General features: G+C 54.5%; 1 protein-coding gene across 1 annotated transcript in view; it reads right to left on the bottom strand.

Annotated features, from left to right (window-relative positions):
* ADAMTSL3 (ADAMTS like 3) overlaps positions 1-21,922 on the bottom strand; it is a gene marked incomplete at both ends in the record, with an annotated part of 163,338 nt that overhangs the window by 50,012 nt on the left and 91,404 nt on the right. The window contains 4 exon segments of the mRNA XM_080651713.1: positions 11,916-12,000; positions 14,687-14,834; positions 17,607-17,811; positions 20,186-20,236. Coding sequence (XP_080507839.1) covers positions 11,916-12,000; positions 14,687-14,834; positions 17,607-17,811; positions 20,186-20,236 — 489 coding nt within the window.

Here is a 21,922-nt window from a genome sequence, read left to right as displayed (position 1 = left end):
AAAACCATGAGGCACCCTAACTGGTGTGACTCAGTGGATAGAGCGTCGGCCTGGGGACTGAAGGGTCCCGGGTTCGATTCCCCCTCCAGGGCACATGCCTGGGTTGCAGCTCGATCTCCAGTGGGGGGCGTGCAGGAGGCAGCAGATCCATGACTCTCTCTCATCATGGATGTTTCTGTCTCTCTCCCTCTCCCTTTCCCTCTGACATCAATACAATTATATTTTAAAAATTGTTTTTAAAAATAAACAAGAAGGTGCCCTATGCACTGCCCACACATCCTGCAGCTGAAAGCTAAGAAGGCCAACACTGCACGTTCCTCGGCTTAGCTTCAGAAGCGATCATTTTTATTTTCTAATTAAAAAAAAAAAAAAAAAGCCCTTGAACATCCTCACCATGTGGTGTGTCAGTTCAGAGCCGGCCCTGTTAGCCACAGACACAGAAATGTTTATTTTCTCCGGCGGCTCCGGCTCCAGCTGGCTCTCCTTGGGGCCTGGAGACCTGCCTCCACGTCTCTTCCTCCCTTGTCAACCAGCAGCATCCCCCAGCCACAGAGACAGCGTGACTAAAGCAGGCTGGAAGCTGAGTGCCCTGCGGTTTTGCTGGGAGAGCAAGGGAATGCACAGTCAGAGCAGGAGGGGGGTCCCATAAACTTCACATCCACAGCCAGGAGCAGGCTGGGACTCAGCCTGGGATTTAAACAGGAAGACGGAAGCGGGGGAAGAGGGGGGAGCGCGGGGGGGCACAGAGGAGAGGGGGTGAGGGTGGGAGGCAGAGGGGCAAGGGTGGGAGGCGGGGCCTCTCTGTTCCCAGAACAAGTGCGGGGGCGGGGGGGGCTCCGTCCACCTGCAGGCTTTGTCCACCTGTGAGCTCCCTCCACCTGTGAGCTCCCTGCACCTGTGACCTCCCTCCACCTGTGGGCTCCCTGCACCTGTGACCTCCCTCCACCTGTGACCTCCCTCCACCTGTGACCTCCCTCCACCTGTGACCTCCCTCCACCTGTGAGCTCCCTCCACCTGTGACCTCCCTGCACCTGTGGGCTCCCTCCACCTGTGACCTCCCTGCACCTGTGGGCTCCCTCCACCTGTGGGCTCCCTCCACCTGTGACCTCCCTCCACCTGTGACCTCCCTCCACCTGTGGGCTCCCTCCACCTGTGAGCTCCCTCCACCTGTGACCTCCCTCCACCTGTGACCTCCCTCCACCTGTGACCTCCCTCCACCTGTGGGCTCCCTCCACCTGTGAGCTCCCTCCACCTGTGACCTCCCTCCACCAGTGACCTCCCTCCATCTGTGACCTCCCTCCACCTGTGACCTCCCTCCACCTGTGACCTCCCTCCACCGGTGGGCTCCCTGCACCTGTGACCTCCCTCCACCTGTGACCTCCCTCCACCTGTGGGCTCCCTCCACCTGTGACCTCCCTCCACCTGTGACCTCCCTCCACCTGTGACCTCCCTCCACCTGTGACCTCCCTCCACCTGTGGGCTCCCTGCACCTGTGACCTCCCTCCACCTGTGAGCTCCCTCCACCTGTGACCTCCCTCCACCTGTGACCTCCCTCCACCTGTGACCTCCCTCCACCTGTGGGCTCCCTCCACCTGTGACCTCCCTCCACCTGTGAGCTCCCTCCACCTGTGACCTCCCTCCACCTGTGACCTCCCTCCACCTGTGGGCTCCCTCCACCTGTGACCTCCCTCCACCTGTGAGCTCCCTCCACCTGTGACCTCCCTCCACCTGTGACCTCCCTCCACCTGTGACCTCCCTCCACTGTGAGCTCCCTCCACCTGTGAGCTCCCTCCACCTGTGACCTCCCTCCACCTGTGGGCTCCCTCCACCTGTGACCTCCCTCCACCTGTGACCTCCCTCCACCTGTGACCTCCCTCCACTGTGAGCTCCCTCCACCTGTGAGCTCCCTCCACCTGTGACCTCCCTCCACCTGTGGGCTCCCTCCACCTGTGACCTCCCTCCACCTGTGACCTCCCTCCACCTGTGAGCTTCCTCCACCTGTGACCTCCCTCCACCTGTGAGCTCCCTCCACCTGTGACCTCCCTCCACCTGTGACCTCCCTCCACCTGTGACCTCCCTCCACCTGTGACCTCCCTCCACCTGTGAGCTTCCTGCACCTGTGGGCTCCCTCCACCTGTGACCTCCCTCCACCTGTGACCTCCCTCCACCTGTGACCTCCCTCCACCTGTGAGCTCCCTCCACCTGTGACCTCCCTCCACCTGTGACCTCCCTCCACCTGTGACCTCCCTCCACCTGTGAGCTCCCTCCACCTGTGAGCTCCCTCCACCTGTGACCTCCCTGCACCTGTGACCTCCCTCCACCTGTGACCTCCCTCCACCTGTGACCTCTCTCCACCTGTGAGCTCCCTGCACCTGTGACCTCCCTCCACCTGTGACCTCCCTCCACCTGTGACCTCCCTCCACCTGTGACCTCCCTCCACCTGTGACCTCTCTCCACCTGTGACCTCCCTCCACCTGTGGGCTCCCTGCACCTGTGACCTCCCTACACCTGTGAGCTCCCTCCACCTGTGACCTCCCTCCACCTGTGAGCTCCCTCCACCTGTGAGCTCCCTCCACCTGTGAGCTCCCTCCACCTGTGACCTCCCTGCACCTGTGACCTCCCTCCACCTGTGACCTCCCTCCACCTGTGGGCTCCCTGAACCTGTGACCTCCCTCCACCTGTGACCTCTCTCCACCTGTGAGCTCCCTCCACCTGTGACCTCCCTCCACCTGTGACCTCCCTCCACCTGTGACCTCCCTCCACCTGTGACCTCCCTCCACCTGTGACCTTCCTCCACCTGTGAGCTCCCTCCACTGTGGGCTCCCTCCACCTGTGACCTCCCTCCACCTGTGAGCTCCCTGCACCTGTGACCTCCCTCCACCTGTGACCTCCCTCCACCTGTGAGCTCCCTCCACCTGTGAGCTTCCTCCACCTGTGACCTCCCTCCACCTGTGACCTCCCTCCACCTGTGACCTCCCTGCACCTGTGACCTCCCTCCACCTGTGAGCTCCCTCCACCTGTGACCTCCCTCCACCTGTGACCTCCATCCACCTGTGAGCTCCCTCCACCTGTGAGCTCCCTCCACCTGTGACCTCCCTCCACCTGTGACCTCCCTCCACCTGTGGGCTCCCTCCACCTGTGACCTCCCTCCACCTGTGAGCTCCCTCCACCTGTGAGCTCCCTCCACCTGTGAGCTCCCTCCACCTGTGACCTCCATCCACCTGTGACCTCCATCCACCTGTGACCTCCATCCACCTGTGACCTCCCTCCACCTGTGGGCTCCCTCCACCTGTGGGCTCCCTCCACCTGTGAGCTCCCTCCACCTGTGACCTCCCTCCACCTGTGACCTCCCTCCACCTGTGAGCTCCCTCCACCTGTGGGCTCCCTCCACCTGTGGGCTCCCTCCACCTGTGACCTCCCTCCACCTGTGACCTCCCTCCACCTCTGACCTCCCTCCACCTCTGACCTCCCTCCACCTGTGAGCTCCCTCCACCTGTGGGCTCCCTCCACCTGTGGGCTCCCTCCACCTGTGGGCTCCCTCCACCTGTGACCTCCCTCCACCTGTGACCTCCCTCCACCTGTGAGCTCCCTCCACCTGTGACCTCCCTCCACCTGTGACCTCCCTCCACCTGTGGGCTCCCTCCACCTGTGGGCTCCCTCCACCTGTGACCTCCCTCCACCTGTGACCTCCCTCCACCTGTGAGCTCCCTCCACCTGTGAGCTCCCTCCACCTGTGACCTCCCTCCACCTGTGGGCTCCCTCCACCTGTGACCTCCCTCCACCTGTGACCTCCCTCCACCTGTGAGCTCCCTCCTCCTGTGGGCTCCCTGCACCTGTGACCTCCCTCCACCTGTGACCTCCCTCCACCTGTGGGCTCCCTGCACCTGTGACCTCCCTCCACCTGTGACCTCCCTCCACCTGTGAGCTCCCTCCACCTGTGGGCTCCCTGCACCTGTGACCTCCCTCCACCTGTGACCTCCCTCCACCTGTGACCTCCCTCCACCTGTGACCTCCCTCCACCTGTGACCTCCCTCCACCTGTAACCTCCCTCCACCTGTGACCTCCCTCCACCTGTGACCTCCCTCCACCTGTGACCTCCCTCCACCTGTGACCTCCCTCCACCTGTGACCTCCCTCCACCTGTGAGCTCCCTGCACGTGTGAGCTCCCTCCACCTGTGGGCTCCCTCCACCTGTGACCTCCCTCCACCTGTGACCTCCCTCCACCTGTGACCTCCCTCCACCTGTGACCTCCCTCCACCTGTGACCTCCCTCCACCTGTGACCTCCCTCCACCTGTGAGCTCCCTGCACCTGTGAGCTCCCTGCACGTGTGAGCTCCCTGCACGTGTGAGCTCCCTGCACTGTACCAAGATGAGGTAGCGGGTCCCCCAGGAGGAAAGGGCACGTTGGCTCCATTCCTGGATGGAGAAAAGACCCGCCTGTGTGGTAGGGTGGAGCTGACAGGAAGTGCAGGCCGCAAAGGAGAAGGGGCGGAACCCACTGTCCCTACGTGCTATCACCCCCTTTTCCAATTCCGTACCATGGACAGTGTTTCCGATGTTGAAAGCGACACCAGGGACCCAGCCTGCAACTGAGGTATGTGCCCTTTTACTGGAATCGAACCTGAGACCCTTGGATCCATGGGCCGGCGCTCTAACCACTGAGCAACGCCAACTGGGGCAGAGAGCAGACGTCTGAAGGAGGTGCATTTTGGCTCCACAGAAGAAACATCTTGCCAATGACACAGAACGAACTGTGTCTCAATGACACTGCACACTGTTGACGGTGATAAAGAGCATAGTCTTGTCCTGGCTGGTGTGGTTTAATAGATAGAGCATCGGCCTGGTGACTGAAGGGTCCCAGGTTTGATTCCCAATCAGGGCACATGCCCAGTGTGGGGCATGCAGAGGGCAGCCGATCCCCAGTGGGGGGCGTGCAGGAGGCAGTCGATCCATGATTCTCTCTCATCATAGATGTTTCTCTCTCCTTTCCTCTCTGATATCAATAAAAATATATGTATTAAAAAAAAAAGGAGCCCTGACCGGTGTGGCTCAGTGGATAGAGCGTCGGCCTGCGGACTGAAGGGTCCCAGGTTCGATTCCGGTCAAGGTCATGTACCTTGGTTGTGGGCACATCCCCAGTTGGGGGCGTGCAGGAGGCAGCTGATGGATGTTTCTCTCTCATCGATGTTTCTAACCCTCTGTCCCTCTCCCTTCCTCTCTGTAAAAAAATCAATAAGATATATTTTTTTAAAAAAGAGAAGACTTCTGCTCTGACAAGGAGGGTGACCACATGACCTCTGAGACCCACTCCCCCCACACCCTGTGCATCGCTGTCTCCATAAATAACTCACAGACATCACGTGTTGGATGTGGAACCCGCCGTCCCATCGAGCCTGTGCTGGCTGCGGGCGCTCTCCCAGTCGCCAGGGCCAGAAGCCTGTGAGAACCTTAGATTCCTCGCTCTCTTTCCGTCTCCATTCACTTAGTCCGCCTTCAGAATGTTTCTTTTCTTTCTTTTTTTTGTTGTTAACCCTCACCCGAGGATATTTTCCCATTGATTTTTAGAGAGTGTGGAAGAGAGGGACAGAGAGAAACATCGATGGGAGAGAGACACATCGATTGGTTGCCTCCCACGCGTCCAGACTGAAATCGAACCCAGGACCCTTCAGTCTGCGGGCTGATGCTCTATCCACTGAGCCACACCGGCGATGGCCAGGACTTTTCTTGGATTTGCTCCTGACTCCGAATTTCCACTGATAACTCTTCCACCCAGACTTCCCAAATCACAGGTGCGTGGAAGCCATTGGAGTTTTTGAGTTGGAATGGACCCTTTATTTATTTATTTTTATTTCCTTTTTTGTTTTTGTTTTTTATTTTCCTTTTTTTGGAATGGACCCTTTAGATCAGGGGTGGGGAATGTTTTCCTGCCAAGGGCCATTTGCATATTTATAACATCACTAGAGGCCCTGTGCACGAATTCGTGCACAGGTGGGGTCCTTCGGCCTGACCGGTGATCGGGGCTGATCGGAGACCAATTGGGGCTGGCCGGCCCACCAGGGGGAGGGACCGTGGGAGGTTGGCAGGCCGTGGGAGGTTGGCTGTGGGAGTGCACGGAACACCAGGGGCAGCTCCTGCGTTAAGCATCTGCCCCCTGGTGGTCAGTGCATGTCATAGCAACTGGTCAACTGGTCATTTGGTTGACTAGTCATAACGGTCGCTTAGGATTTTATATATATACTAGAGGCCCGGTGCATGAAATTCGTGCACGTGGCGGGGTGCCCCTCGGCCCAGCCTGCACCCTCTCCAATCTGGGACCCCTAGAGGGATGTCCGACTGCCCGTTTAGGCCCGATCCTGATTGGGCCTAAACGGGCAGTCGGACATCCCTCTCACAATCCAGGACTGCTGGCTCCCAACTGCTCACCTGCCTGCCTTCCTGATTGCCCCTAACCACTTCTGCCTACCAGCCTGATCACCCCCTAACCACTCCCCTGCCAGCCTGATTGATGCCTAACTGCTCCCCTGCCAGCCTGTTTTCCCCTAACTGCCCTCCCCTGCAGGCCTGGTCACCCCTAACTGCCCTCCCCTGCACCTGGGTCCCCCCCAACTGCCCTTCCCTGCAGACCCAGTCACCCCCAACTTCCCTCCTCTGCTGGCCAGGTCACCCCTAACTGCCCTCCCCTGCAGGCTTCATTGCCCCCAACTGCCCTCCCTTGCAGGCGTGGTCCCTCCCAACTGCCCTCCCCTGCTGACCTGATCGCCCACAACTGCCCTCCCTTGCAGGCCTGGTCCCTCCCAGCTGCCCTCCCCTGCTGGCCATCTTGTGGTGGCCATCTTGTGTCCACATAGGGGCAGGATCTTTGCCCACATAGGGGCAGCCATCTTGTGTGTTGGAGTGATGGTCAATGTGCATATTACTCTTTTATTAGATAATATAGAGGCCTGGTGCATGGGTGGGGGCCAGCTGGTTTGCCCTGAAGGGTGTCCCGGATCAGGGTGGGGGTTCCCTTGGGGTGTGGGGTGGCCTGGGCGAGGGGCCTGTGGTGGTTTGCAGGCTGGCCATGCCCCCTGGCAACCCAAGTGGAGGCCCTGGTATCTGGGATTTATTTATCTTCTACAATTGAAACTTTGTAGCCTGGAGCGGAGCCAAGCCTTCTGCTCGCTCCGTGGTGGCAGCCATTTCTGTTGGGATTTATGTATCTTCTATAATTGAAACTTTGTAGCCTTACGCGGAGGCCAAAGCAGGCCAGGGCTGCAGAAGCTTGGCTTCCTCCATCACTGCGGGCAACCCTAGCCTCCTGCTCTCTCCAGCTCTGTGGCTGCCACCATTTCTGTTGGGATTTATTTATCTTCTATCATTGAAACTTTGTAGCATTGAGCGGAGGCCTGGGCCGGCAAGGGCAGGCAGAAAGCTTGGCTTCCTCCATCACCAAGGAAACCCAAGCCTCCCTCCTGCTCTCTGTGGCTGCAGCAATCTTGGTTGGGTTTATTTGCATATTCCCTCCTGATTGGCTGGTGGGCGTGGCTTGTGGGTGTAGCGGAGTTACAGTCAATTTGCATATTGCTCTTTTATTAGATAGGATAGAGTAGAGGCCCAGTGAACAAAATTCGTGCGTGGGGGGGGCCCTCAGCCCAGCCTGCACCCTCTCCAATCCAGGACCCCTCGGTCTAGACCAGCAGTGGGACATCCCTCTCACAATCCTGGACTGCTGGCTCCTAATTGCTCACCTGCCTGCCTGCCTGGTTGCCCCTAACTGCCCCTCACTGCCAGCCTTATCACCCCTCACTGCCTCTGAGTGCCAGCCTGGTTACCCCTAACTGCCCACCCCTGCCAGCCTAATCGCCCCCAACTGCCCCCCTGCTGGCCTGGTTGCCCTCAACTGCACCCCCCATCAGCCTGGTCACCTCTTACTGCCCCCCTGCCAGCCTGGTCACCCCTCACGGCCCCCCCGCTGGCCTGGTCACCCCACACAGCCTGCTTGTTCAGTCGTTTGGTCAACCCTCGAGCCAGCCCTGGGTGGCTGGGCAGCCGACATCCAAGGCTTGCCTGCACCTCAGGCCGGCCCTGGGAGGCTGGGGGGCTGAGGGGACTGGGCACTGCCATCTTGTGGCTGTGGGCACAGCCATCTTTGAGGGGCATGGCAGTCAATTAGTATATTCCCTCCTTATTGTCTGTGGGCACCGCCATGTTTGTGAGGGTGTGACAGTCAACGAGCATATCCCTTCTTTATTAGATAGGATGCTTGGGCCATGCAAAATGATCCATTAAGAATGAGCCTGTTCTATTTGGTCCAACATTTAATTAGCTCACCCCTAATGCCATGGCAGGGCCAGGCCGAACGATTTCAAGGGCCTTCCATGGCCCGCGGGCCGGACGTTCCCCACCCCTGCTTTGGAGATTAAGAGCCACCTGAAGAATCAGACACAGAGCAATGAAAGATGACGAAGGCCACAGAGTCAAAGCAATGCTTCTAGGCCCCAAACTCAGTGGCACCATGTTCTTCCCGTTGCCCCAGCTTAGCGGCTCTGGGACCAGGTGCACCGGTTAATAATGCGGATGTTTTTCACTAGACGGAGTTACATGTATGTTGATATATATGCGATTTGATATGGATGCTATTTTGTTGTATTGACAGCAAGCTTCAAAACTTCACGTCACATTTTCTGAAGGCGTTAACATCATAGATATTTTTACACTTAAACATGTCGAATTTTGTGCCAAAAAAAGAGAAGTTTTAATTCATTACTTTATTTTGAAGAAAAAGTGATTGTAGACTTTGGGAAGCTTATGGTGAACATGCTCCATCTCAAGATCCTTGTGAACGCTGGTTTAAAGGCTTTAAAAGTGATCATTTCGATGTGAAAGACAAAGAACGTCCAGGTCAATCTGAACCGCGCTTTGATCGTGAAACGACCAGGATGGGCCAGAAGACAGGGCAAAGTAATGTTTCATGATGACGCACCATCACGCACTTCAAACCCAGTTAAAGACACGTGAAAAGATCTTGCCTGGGAAGTATGAACCCACCCGCCGTATTCACCAGCCCTCGCTCCTCCAGATCACCACCTGTTCCGATCGATGGCACACGCACTTTCTGAGCAGCACTTCAACACGGACAAAGGCGTGGAAAATGGGGTCTCTGAATGGTCTGCCTCAATACAAGAAAAGTTCTATTGGGACGGTACCCACAAATTACCTGAAAGACGGGGGAAATGTGTAGCTCGCGATGGACATTACTTTGAAGAAAGTACTTTTGATGTTTCTCTTGAAATGATCGTGTTTTCTCTGATTACAAATCCGCATTATTAACCGGTACATTTAGTAGTCACTCGGACCACGCTGATACATTTCAACGTAAGTGGCTTTTTTGGTTAATCTTCCTGATGATATTTTTCCCATTGACTTTTTAGAGAGAATGGAAGGGAGGTGAGGAGGGAGGGAGAGAGAGAGAGAGAAACATCCATGTGAGAGAGACACATCGATGGGTTGCTTCCCACATGTGCCCCACCTGGGGCCGGGGAGCAAACCTGCAACCCAGGGAGGTGCCCTGGACTGAGAACCGAACCTGGGACCCTCCAGGGTGCGGGCCGACGCTCTAACCACTGAGCAATGCCCGTCGGGGCTCAACATACATGTTTTGTTTTTTTACAATCCTCACCTGAGGACAATTTTCCATTGGTTCTTAGGGAGAGTGGACGAGAGAGGGAGAGACAAAGAGAAACATCGATGTGAGAGAGAGACACAGCGATGGGTTGCCTCCTGCATGCGCCCCGACTAGGAGAGAAGCCGGCAACTGAGGTCCATGCCCTTGACCGGAATCGAACCCGGGACCCTTCAGTCCGCAGGCTGATGCTCTATCCACTAAGCCACACCGGCCAGGGCTGTGACCACCCGCACCATGGAAAATGACTGGCTTATATCTTTCTTTTTTATTTTATTTTATTTTTTAAAAAATATATTTTATTGATATTTTACAGAGAGGAAGGGAGAGGGATAGAGATTAGAAACATTGATCAGCTGCCTCCTGCACACTCCCTACTGGGGATGAGCCCCCAACCAAGCTACATGCCCTTGACCGGAATCGAACCCAGGACCCTTCAGTCCGCAGGCCGACGCTCTATCCACTGAGCCACACCGGTTAGGGCTGGCTTATGTCTTTAATACCGCCTGGTCCTTGGTCAAATCACGTGTGTTCATCTAAGTGTAGGAATGATGCCCAGTTTCTTCATCGAAACAGACCCCTGGGTCTGCTTTGTGTTAAATGATCCTGCTCTCCTGTGAGCTTCTCACAGACGCTGCCAAAGCGGGGCCGGCAGATTGAGCAACAGAGAGGAATGCCAGCCAGCTCAGGCCCTCTGGGGTCCGCAGAGCCGGGGCCCTGGGGTTTGGAACAGCTGGACTCCGGGGAGGACAAAAATTACGTAGATCATGGTCATTGGCCCTGGTACTCCCTTAAAAGGCCCTCCACCACCCGGCCAGTGTGGCTCAGTGGATAGAGCGTCGGCTGTTTCTCTCTTTCTCCCTTGCCCTTCCTCTCTGAAATCAATAAAAATAAAGTTTAAAAAAACCACAAATGTATAAAATACATGAATAAATGAATAAATGAATGAATGAATGAATAAATAAATAAATAAAATAAGAGACCCTCTACAGCCCACCCAGCGTGGCTCAGTGGTTGAGCATCGACCTAGGAACCAGGAGGTCATGGTTCGATTCCCGGTCAGGGTACATGCCCAGGTTGCGGGCTCTATCTGCAGTGTGGGGCGTGCAGGAGGCGGCCAATCCATGCTTCTCTCTCATCATGGGTGTTTCTCTCTTTCTCCCTCTCCCTTCCTCTCTGAAATCAATAAAAATAAAGTTTAAAAAAACCCACAAATGTATAAAGTAAATGAATGAATGAATGAATGAATTAATTAATTAATTAATATGGCTCAGTGGATAGAGCATTGACCTGCGGACTCAAGGGTCCTGGGTTCGATTCCAGTCAAGGGCACATGCCCTGGTTGCAGGCTCGATCCCCAGTGTGGGGCGTGCAAGAGGCAGCCAATCAATGATTCTCTTTCATCATTGATGTTTCTATCTCTCTATCCTTCTCCCTTCCTCTCTGAAATCAATAAAAATATTTAAATAAATAAATAAATAAATAAATAAATAAATAAATAAATAAAATAAAATAAAATAAAAGGTCCTCCACAGCCCGGCCGGCGTGGCTCAGTGGTTGAGCATCGACCTAGGAACCAGGAGGTCAGGGTTCGATTCCCGGTCAGGGCACATGCTCCATCCCCAGTAGGGTGCGTGCAGGAGGCAGCCAATCCATGACTCTCTCTCATCATGGATGTTTCTCTCGTGTGGCGAGCCGGCACGGCCATGGCACACTCAGCCCCAGGCGCCGTATGTGCCGCGCGTGCTCCGCCAGGTTCAGTGAGCCTGAGAGGGGGCGGTGAAGGATTGAGAAAAGACAGACAAGAGAATGAAAGCTGGGTCTGGGTGGGACGCTGCTTCTCTGATGGAGAGACAGGGCCGCGGACTACAAGCCGTGTCTTTATTTTATAGCCAGATGCCTCGAGGCAAAGTAAGGGCGTGGCCAAGAGGTTCACAACATTCTCGTGGGTTTCGAGCCTACTCAACTACATGCACCTGAACTCTATCAAGCCCACGTCACTCAGGCAGGTGGGGCCACGTGTTCGGACCACAGGTTCAAGCTGACACCCATAGCTGTTGGCTATCATGGTGCTTGGAGGCTCTGCCCTCCACGCTGGGACTTGCACGTGGCCACGAGAGGACTGTGCCCTCTCATTAGTCCGAGACTTGAACCTGTCCACACGCTGTAGCTGCTCTCCGCACACACTCTCTCTCTCCCTTCCTCTCTGACATCAGTAAAGATATATTTTTTTAAAAAAATGTCCTCTACTCACATTGGTTCTGCCGTCGCCACCCTGGTCTCCTCCAGCTCCCGGGCTTGCTTCAGCCACGGCAGCTTCGCCTCCACCGGGCTTTTTTCTGAGGAAGGAACAGAAACTACCGTGAGGCATGAAGGAGCCGGGGAACCGCCGTTCCTTGCTGAAGATTTCATCAATAACAAGGTCACGCTTCGCCCGGCCAGCGTGGCTCAGGGGCTGAGCGTCGACCTACGAACCAGGGGGTCACGGTTCGATTCCGGTCAGAGCACATGCCCGGGTTGTGGGCTCAATCCCCAGTAGAGGGTGTGCAGGAGGCAGCCGATCCATGATTCTCTCTCATCATGGATGTTTCTCTCTCTCTCCTTCTCCCTTCCTCTCTGAAATCAAGAAAAATACATATCTACACTAATAAAAGAGTAACATGCTCATTGACCGTACCTTCGTGACGCCCACCAGCCAGTCAGGAGTGAGTATGCAAATTAACCCAACAAAGATGGTGGGTTAATTTGCATACGCAGGCGCCATGGCGATGACGCAGGTGTTCCTCACCACCCCAGCCACCCCGGGCCTCTGGGCAGCGTGGAAAGGCAGAAAGGCGGCTCCGGCCAGAACAAAGGCGGTGACAGAAGCCAGGGGAAGGAAGGCCCATTCTTGCACGAATCTTCATGCATCGGGCCTCTAGTATTTTTTTAAAAAGAATGTTACTCTCTAGCTGGTTTGGCTCAGTGGATAGAGCGTCAGCCTGCAGACTGAAGGGTCCCAGGTTCGGTTCCAGTCAAGGGCATGTATCTTGGTTGTGGGCACATCCCCAGTGGGGGGCGTGCAGGAGGCAGCTGATCGATGTTTCTCTCTCATCGATGTTTCTAACTTTCTATCCCTCTCCCTTCCTGTCTGTAAAAATCAATAAAATGTATATATAAAAAAAAAAGAAAAAAAGAAAAAAAAAGAATGTTAGTACAATGAACCATAAATGCTGCAATATTAGAACGAGAGCTGGGAGACGCCATTCAATGTACCTTTAAAACCCAAACCCACTGCGCTAGCTGGTGTGGCTCAGTGGATAGAGCGCTGGCCTGTGGACCGAAGGGTCCATGGTTCAATGCCGGTCACAGGCACATACCTCAGTTGCAGGCTGGATCCCTGGCCCTGGTCACGGCGCATGTGGAAGGCAACCCATTGATGTGTCTCTCACATCAATGTTTCTCTCTCTCTGTCTCTCCCTCTCCCTTCCACTCTTTCTAAAAATCAATGGGGAAAATATCCTTGGGGGAGGATTTACAAAAATAGTAAGTAGATAAATGAATAAATAAATGAATGAATCCTATATAATAAAAGGGTAATATGCAAATAGACTGAACAGCAGAACAACCGAACAACCAATCAAAGTATAATCTACAATAATAAAAGAGAGATATGTAAATTGACTGTACTTCCGTGACGCACATCAGCCAATCAGGAGGGAATATGCAGATTAGCAGGACAAAGATGGCGGTGGCCCTGCCCCCAAGCTGCTCCAGGCATGGAGCGGCCGGGCGGGGCAGGACGCCTGCTATAAGAGGGAGGGCGGGGGGTGGAGGGAACTACAGGAGCAGCGCTCCAGCTAGAGCGAAGCGAAGACTGCAGACTCCGGCCGGAGCAAAGGCGGAAGGCAGTGACCAGAGCGAAGGCCTGGGTCCCGGGTGCCGGAGGAATGCCGGTGCTGGCAGCCAGGTGAAGGAAAGCCTATTGCACGAATCTTTGTGCAACGGGCCTCTAGTATGCTAATGGTATGCTAAGGCTGCTCAACCGCTCGCTATGATGTGCACTGACCACCAGGGGCAGATGCTCCAACTGGTAGGTTAGCTTGCTGCTGGGGTCTGGCCGATCAGAACCGAGCGAGTTGGGCCGGACATGCCCTGAAGCCTCCCACGGGTCCCTCTCCGGGCTGATTGTGCACTGGTGGGGTCCCTCAGCCTGGCCTGCACCCTCTCGCAATCTGGGACCCCTCGGGGGATGTCGGAGAGCCGGTTTCAGCCTGATCCCGCAGGCCACTCCCCTTGGGAGAGCGCCAGATGCAGGGCTCATGGCTGGCGAGCGCTGCTGTGGCAGCGCAAGCCTCTCCCAATCGGGACTGATTCAGCGCGAGCCCATGGCAGGCATAGTGGGGCCAGGATGAGCCAGAGCGGCAGGGAGAAGCTGCAGGCGGCGTTGGACTGCGGGTTTTGGCCTGATTCCTGCAGGCCACCCAGAGGGACCCCACCCGTGCATGAATTCGTGCACTGGGCCTCTAGTTCACACTAATAAAAGAGAAACATGCAAATTGACCATCACTCCGCTATGCCCACCAGCCAATCAGGAGGGAATATGCAAATTAGAAGAACAAAGATGGCAGCCGCCCAGCTGCTCCAGGCGTGGAGTGGCCAGGCGGGACAGGACGCCTGCTATGAGAGGGAGGGTGGGGGTGGGCAAAGGGATCTACAGGAGCGGCAGCGAAGACGAAGACTGCAGACTCCGGAGCAAAGACGAAGACGGCAGACTCCAGCCAGATTCTGCAGCAAAGATGAAGATGGCAGACTCTGGTCGGAGTCTGCAGCGAAGACAAAGAAGGCAGACTCTAGCAGCTAGAGTCTAGCTGGAGTCTGCAGCAAAGGTGGCAGACTCCGGCCGGAGCGAAGGCCTGGGTCCCGGGTGCCGGAGGAAAACCGGTGCTGGAAGCCAAGGGAAGAAAGGCCTATTGCACAAATCTCTTCATACACCAGGCCTCTAGTAAGCAGATAAACGAGTAAATAAACGAAATGCACACCCACCTTTGGGTTTGTAACACGGGATGGGGATGATGCACTCCTCCTTGATGTGTAACTTCAGCTGAGGGTTGCAGCCACCCACGTGCTGCCCGCGGTGGTTGATGCACAGCACGACCCGGTAGCGCAGCCCCCGGCCGCAGGTCACCGTGCACTTGGGAGAGGAAGACAGAAGCCAGTGAGATCCACAAAGGTGTCCGCGGCTCATGTGAAGGAGAAGCCGCTGTTCCATGTCAGCGATCTGCAACTGGTGTGCTGCTAAAAGTTTAAAACGCCCAATACCGCCCTGGCCGGTGTGGCTCAGTGGATAACGCGTCGTGCTGCGGACCGAAGGGTCCCTGTTCAATTCTGGTCAAAGGCATGTACCTCGGTGGCAGGCTCCTCCCTGGCCCAGGCCCTGGTTGGGGTGCGTGCAGGGGGCAACCCATCGATGTGTCTCTCTCACATCGATGTTTCTCTCTGTCTCTCCCTCTCCTTCCCACTCTCTCTAAAAATCAATGGGAAAATATCCTCAGGTGAGGATTAAAAAATAATTATAAAAAAAAATAATTATAATCCTATATAATAAAAGGTAATATGCAAATAGACTGAACAGCAGAACAACTGAACAACCAGTCAAAGAGTAATATGCTCATGATATGCTAAGGCTGCTCAACTGCTCACTATGACGTGCACTGACCACCAGGGGGCAAATGCTCTGACTGGTAGGTTAGCTTGCTGCTGGGGTCCGGCCAATCGGGACTGAGCGAGATGGGCCGGACACGCCCTGGAGCCCTCTGCGGTCCATCCCCGGCTCCATCGTGCACTGGTGGGGTCTCTCAGCCCAGCCTGCGCCCTCTCGCCATCCGGGACCCCTCGGGGGATGTCGGAGAGCCGGTTACAGCCTGATCCCGCAGGCCACTCCCCTTGGGAGGGCGCCAGATGCAGGGCTCATGGCCGGTGAGTGCTGCTGTGGCAGAGCGAGCCTCTCCTGCTGGGGACCGATGGGGCGAGCCCGCGGCAGGCACAGTGGGGCCGGGACGAGCGGGAGCGGCAGGTAAGAGCTGCAGGCGGCGCTGGACTGCGGGTTTCAGCCCGATCCCTGCAGGCCACCCAGAGGGACCCACCCGTGCACGAATTTGGGCACCAGGCCTCTAGTCTCTCTCTATAAAAGGCAATAATCTTTCTATATAAAATGCAAATTGTCCCGTCTGGAGTTCGACCAAGAGACTGGGAGTTTCGATCGCTCGCTATGACGTGCGCTAACCACCAGGGGGCAGCGCAGAATGAAGGAAGGCCCTGGCCGGCCCTGATCGCCAGCCAGGCCTAGGAACCCTACCCGTGCACAAATTTCGTGCACCAGGCCTCTAGTAAATAAATAAAGCATACAATACCTGACTATTTAGTCAGAGGCACTGACCTCTTTTCTCTTAGATTGTCAAATAAAAAAGTGACAAGGGCCAACACAACAATAGCCTCCAGTGTGAATGCCCTGTCTTAAGCCCTAAATCTATGGGTCATGTAACAGGGTTGCATCTTATTGGTCACATCGCATAACAAGGTGGCATCTGATTGGTTGATTCTTGGTACCAGAAATCCTTACATACAAGTCCAGGCATCTGATTTCTTAAAAAGTCACTCTGGAGCAAAAAGGGTAGGTAATTACTATTTTTATTACTACTAGTAGTATTCTGTAAATCAATCAAAATTATACCGATTTTTTTTGTCAGATTGGCAAAAAATATATTTTGGTGTGCCGCAGAATTTTAGTAATTAATGTGTGTGTGTGTGCCGTGAGATGAAAAAGGGTGAAAATTGCTGGACGAGGTCAGTATTAAACAGAAAAGATGAAGTCATCATGAAAAAAAAAATTGAAATCCCTTGAAAAAACTTCTGTTTAAATAGGAAAGAAACTTTGATTTTTTTTTCAAACTTGATTAAAAATTTACACGACCTTATCCATCACTTTGTGAAGATGGAAGAAATGTTGCTAAGCTATAAATTTCAAAAAAACAAATTCAAGCCCTGGCCGGTGTGGCTCAGTGGATAGAGCGTCAGCCCATGGACTGAACGGTCCCGGGTTCGAATGTGGTCAAGGGCACGTACCTCGGTTACAGGTTCCCCGGCCCTGGCCAGGGTGCATGCAGGAGGCAACCCATCGATGTGTCTCTCTCACATCGATGTTTCTCTCTGTCTCTCCCCGTCCCTTCCACTCTCTCTAAAAATCAATGGAAAAATATCTTCGGGGAGAATTCACAAAAACAACCCAAATTTGCTCACACAGGCCAGCGGATCATCTTTCTCTTCTATCTACAGAAATCAATCTTTTGAAGCTATTGTCCTATGAAGAGGTCACCCATATCTCTCTCTGTCTCCCTTCCTCTCAGGAATCAATAAAATAATATATTTAAAAACAAACAAATACAATAGTCCTGGCCAGTGTGGCTCAGCGGATAGAGCATCGACCTGCAAACTGAAAGGTCCCAGGTTCGATTCCCAATCAGGGCCTGTGCCCAGGTTGTGGGCTCGATCCCCAGTGGGGGAGGGGGGGCGTGCAGGAGGCAGCCGATCCATGATTCCCTCTCATCATGGATGTTTCTATCTCTCTCTCCCTCTCCCTTCCTCTCTGAAATTAAAAAAAAAAAAAGTGTTTTAAAGAAAACAACAGCCCTAGCCGGTGTGGCTCAGTGGATAGAGCGTCGGCCTGCAGACTGAAGGGTCCCAGGTTTGATTCCTGGTCAAGGGCACATGCCTGGGTTGTGGGCTCCATTCCCAGAAGGGGGCGTGCAGGAGGCGGCTGATCAATGACTCTCTCATCATTGATGTTTCTCTCTCTCTCCCTCTCCCTTCCTCTCTGAAATCAATAAAAATATGTTAAAAAAATAATAAAACAACAAAAACCCAGTAACCCATGGCCAATCCCCCTGCACACCCGGGCCCGGCTCACCTGGGACCAGTCCATGGCCACCCACTTGGGGCAGTGGAAGAGGTTGCACGTCTGCATGACCTTGGGCCGCGGCGCGTACATGCACTTCCACTCCTCCACCTGCAGGATCTCGCCGTGCAGCGACTCCTCCACGCACACGAAGCTGCGCCGCTGGGTGCCCCCGCCGCAGGACACGGAGCACGCTGTCCACGGGTTATGTTCCCAGCTCGGAAGCAAACAGACGCAAGCATGTTACTCGTGTGCTGGTCACGCGTGTGCGTGTGTGTGTGTGTGTCACGTCGGCAGACAGGGTTGCAGAGAGGATCACAGTTGTGGTTTGGCTCAAAGAGCACGGGATGTGGAGGATTAAGACTTAAGTCTTCATTCATTCATTCACTCATTTACTCATTCATTCGTTCACTCATTCATTCACTCATTCATTCATTCACTCACCCATTTGTTCACTCATTCGTTCATTCATGCATTCACTCATTCATTTACTCATTCATTCATTCATTCATTCATTCATGCATTCACTCATTAATTCATTTTTTCACTCATTCATTCATTTGTTCACTCATTCATTCATTCATTTTTATCCTCACCGAGGATATTTTTCCATTGGTTTTTAGAGAGAGAGGGAGAGGGAGAGACAGAGAGAAACCTCGATGGGGGAGAGACACATCAATGGGTTGCCTCCTGCACACGCCCCGACCAGGGCCCCGGGCCGGGAAGGGGCCTGCCACCGAGGTACGTGCCCTTGACCGGAATCGAACCCGAGACCCATCCACTGAGCCACACCGACCAGGGCCACACTTTCATCTTAGCTGCTACACAATCTACAGTCACAGGTGACCTCTGACCCTGAGGTTACTGTCCTGGGGGAGCCATCCACCTGCCTCATTCCCCTTCAAGGACACGTGGGAGTCTAATCAATCACACACGGAGTGCGAAAGCCTCTTTAAGCTGTCTGCACACTAGCCGGGCCGGCGTGGCTCAGAGGTTGAGCATCGACTTCTAAACCAGGAGGTCAGGGTTCGATTCTGGCTTAGGGCACATGCCCAGGTTGCGGGCTCCATCCCCAGTGGGGGGCGTGCAGGAGGCAGCCGATCCATGATCTTCTCTCATCATGGATGTTTTATCTCTCTCTCCATCTCCCTTCCTCTCTGAGATCAATAAAAAACATTTTTTAAAAATTCTTATAAACTTTCTCCAAACTATAAAACACTAAAGGACGATATTACTAGATCAATGGTCGGCAAACTCACTAGTCAACAGAGCCAAATATCCACAGGACAACGATTGAAATTTCTTTTGAGAGCTGCAAACCGACTTCTGCGCACGGGCCACGAAGTTTCAATCGCACTGTACGTGCGTGCCCGCACGTGGTATTTTGTGGAAGAGACACACTCAAGGGGCCAAAGAGCTGCATGTGGCTCGCGAGCCACAGTTTGCCGACCACTGTACTAGAGAATCATAGAAACTCAAGGTCAGAGGGACAATGAGGTGGTGAAGCCGGGCCGGGGGGTGGCTGGAAGGGTTCAGGGGGGGAAAAGGGGACACATGTAGTACCTTCAACAATAAAGATTAAAGGAAAAGAAAAAGGGAGCTCAAGGTGAGAGGGCAGCCTGCTAGCCCCCCTGAGAGGGGAGGGGATTCCGATTTCTGATCCCTCAACATGCGTGAGCTCCCCCGGGGCCTGCCGGACCCCTGCCTCCCCCCAACCTCCACAGGGAGGGCCAGCAGGAGGCAGCCTGTCCCGGGGAATTCCGAGAAAGGTCACTCTTGTTCTTCTCTGAAGCCATCCCCCCACCCCTCACCCCTCCACCCTGCTCTCCGGGCGGGGCCTGCTGTCCATCCCTCTTCCATCATAGCCCCTCGCTACAGACACAACCCTCCCTCGCCAACCGCTTGGAGCAAATGACAGGAGAGTAACCACAAACCTGGCCTGTAGGGAGCGGCTATAGGGTTAGCCTCGGACCGACCTGTGGCAGAGCCACGTACAGGCCCAGCGTGGAGGCAGAGCCCCCTCACACAATGAACTGGACCTCCTCGCCCTCCCTCGTTCCCGGGGAGCTGATGGGCTGGGGGAGGGGCAGCCAGTGCTGCCCAAACAAGGCTTGAGTCACAAACTGGATCGGAAACTCGCAAGAACGTTGTAAGCCTGCCGACCCCGCCCCTTGTTTGCCTGGTGGGATCTGACGATAAAATAAAGCTTCGGCTTGCAGGCTGGGTCACTGTGTCCTCACCAAGGCACAGTGTCCTACCTGGCCCCAGCTGTATTCTCTTCTCTGTCTCCTTTAATCCTTCACCGCCCTCCTCAGGCTCACCCCTGGCCGTGCTGGACGCGGTTCGCTGGCCGGTGTGGCTCAGTGGATAGAGGGTGGGCCTGCAGACTGAAGGGTCCCGGGTTCGATTCCCGGTCAAGGGCACTTGCCCGGGTTGCAGGCTCGATCCTCAGTAGGAGGCGTGCAGGAGGCTGATCCATGATTCTCTCTCATCATGGATATTTCTCTCTCTCTCCCTCCCTCTCTTTCCCTCTCTGAAATCAATGAAAAAATATATATATATTTTTAAAAAAGAGTAAGGACATCACTCACCGAGGGAGAGGCTGGAAGTGGTCATAGGGCATGATCTCCTTAAAGCCGTCACTGCAAATGGAACCATGTGAGAGCATCAATCCTCAGTCAACAAACACGTTTAATTTTTAATTTTTATTTTTGTAATGTATTTTATTGATTTTTTTTACAGAGAGGAAGGGAGAGGGATAGAGAGTGAGAAACATCGATGAGAGAGAAACATCGATCAGCTGCCTCCTGCATGCCCCCTACTGGGGATGTGCCCACAACCAAGGTACATGCCCTTGACCGGAATCGAACCTGGGACCCTTCTGTCCGCAGGCCGACGCTTTATCCACTGAGCCACACTGGTCAGGGCAACAAACATGTTTATTAATTTGACGAAGACAGATCTGACATCCCAAATGCCGAATCTCTCTCAAAATGAAAGCTAAGTAGCCCCGGCCGGTGTGGCTCCGTGGTTGAGCATCGACCTATGAACCAGGAGGTCACGGTTGGATTCCCGGTCAAGGGCACATGCCTGGGTTTTGGGCTTCATCCCCAGTAGGGGGCGGGTAGGAGGCAGCCGATCCGTGATGCTCTCTCATCATGGATGTGTCTCTCTCTCCTCACTTCCTCTCTGAACAATCAAAAATACATTAAAAAAAAAAGAAAAATATTGAAAGTCCAACCCAACATGTCACACTCGCGGCCCGTGGGCCACAGGCGGGCACAATGAATACTTTTGCGGCCCAGCCAGCATAACTGTATGTAAGAAAAGTTTAACACATTTTTCATAACTTAATTTTTACAATATCCTGTTGTGCATAATCCTATCTAATAAAGAGGGGATATGCTAATTGACCATCACTCCGTCACAAAGATGGCTGCACCCACAGCTGAGGCCAAGTTCCCATAAGGAGCCTTAACAAGCAATCAGCAGGGACCTGAGGCTACGCCCTCCCCTGCCCCTGTGGGGCTTGACAGGGGACCTCAAGGTGCACCCCCAGTACTGGGTCAGGGAAACTCAGGCCATGCCCCCCACCCAGCGGGGCTTGACAGGGGACTTCAGGTCATGCCCCCTACCCAGCGGGGCTTGACAGGGGATCTCAGGCCATGTCCCCCACCTGGTGGGGCTTGATGGGGGACCTCGAGGCATGCCCCCCACTCTATCTGGGGGACCTCAGGCCACGCCCCCCATCCTGGCACCAGGCCAGGGGACCTGAGGCTACACCCCCTGCTGACGACTGGCCAGGTCTGGATCTAGCCCAATTGGGGGGGGGGCGGCCAGGTCTGGGTCTCATGTGATTTTGAGGCACATGTGGATGGGCAGGGACTTGACTCTGGGTCCCCCTTTTAATGTGCACAAATTTCGTGCACCAGGCCACTAGTTATGAATAACGAGCTACAGCGTTCGCTAATGACCAATGACTGTCATCGAGTTGCATTCACTTCCCTCACGCGCCTTACACGCAGGCAAAAGATTAGCCCTAACTGGTTTGGCTCAGTGGATAGAGCGTCAGCCTGTGGACTAAAAGGTCCCGGGTTCGATTCCAGCCAGGGGCACATGCCCAAGTTGCGGGCTTGATTCCCTCCAGTGGGGGATGTGCTGGAGGCAGCCAATCAATGATTCTCTCTCATCATGGATGTTTCTATCTCTCTCTCCCTCTCCCTTCCTCTCTGAAATCAATAAAAACATATTTTAAAAAAAGAAAAAAGGTTAATTTTAATTAAAATGCTCTATTATTTTATGTGAACGATGACTCATTCATTTCAGCC

Source organism: Plecotus auritus (genome assembly GCF_963455305.1).
Source record: "Plecotus auritus genome assembly, chromosome: 15".
Classification (NCBI taxonomy): Eukaryota; Metazoa; Chordata; class Mammalia; order Chiroptera; family Vespertilionidae; genus Plecotus; species Plecotus auritus.
The sequence above is the reverse complement of the archived record's forward strand: the minus strand, read 5'-3'. Positions and strand labels throughout refer to the sequence as shown.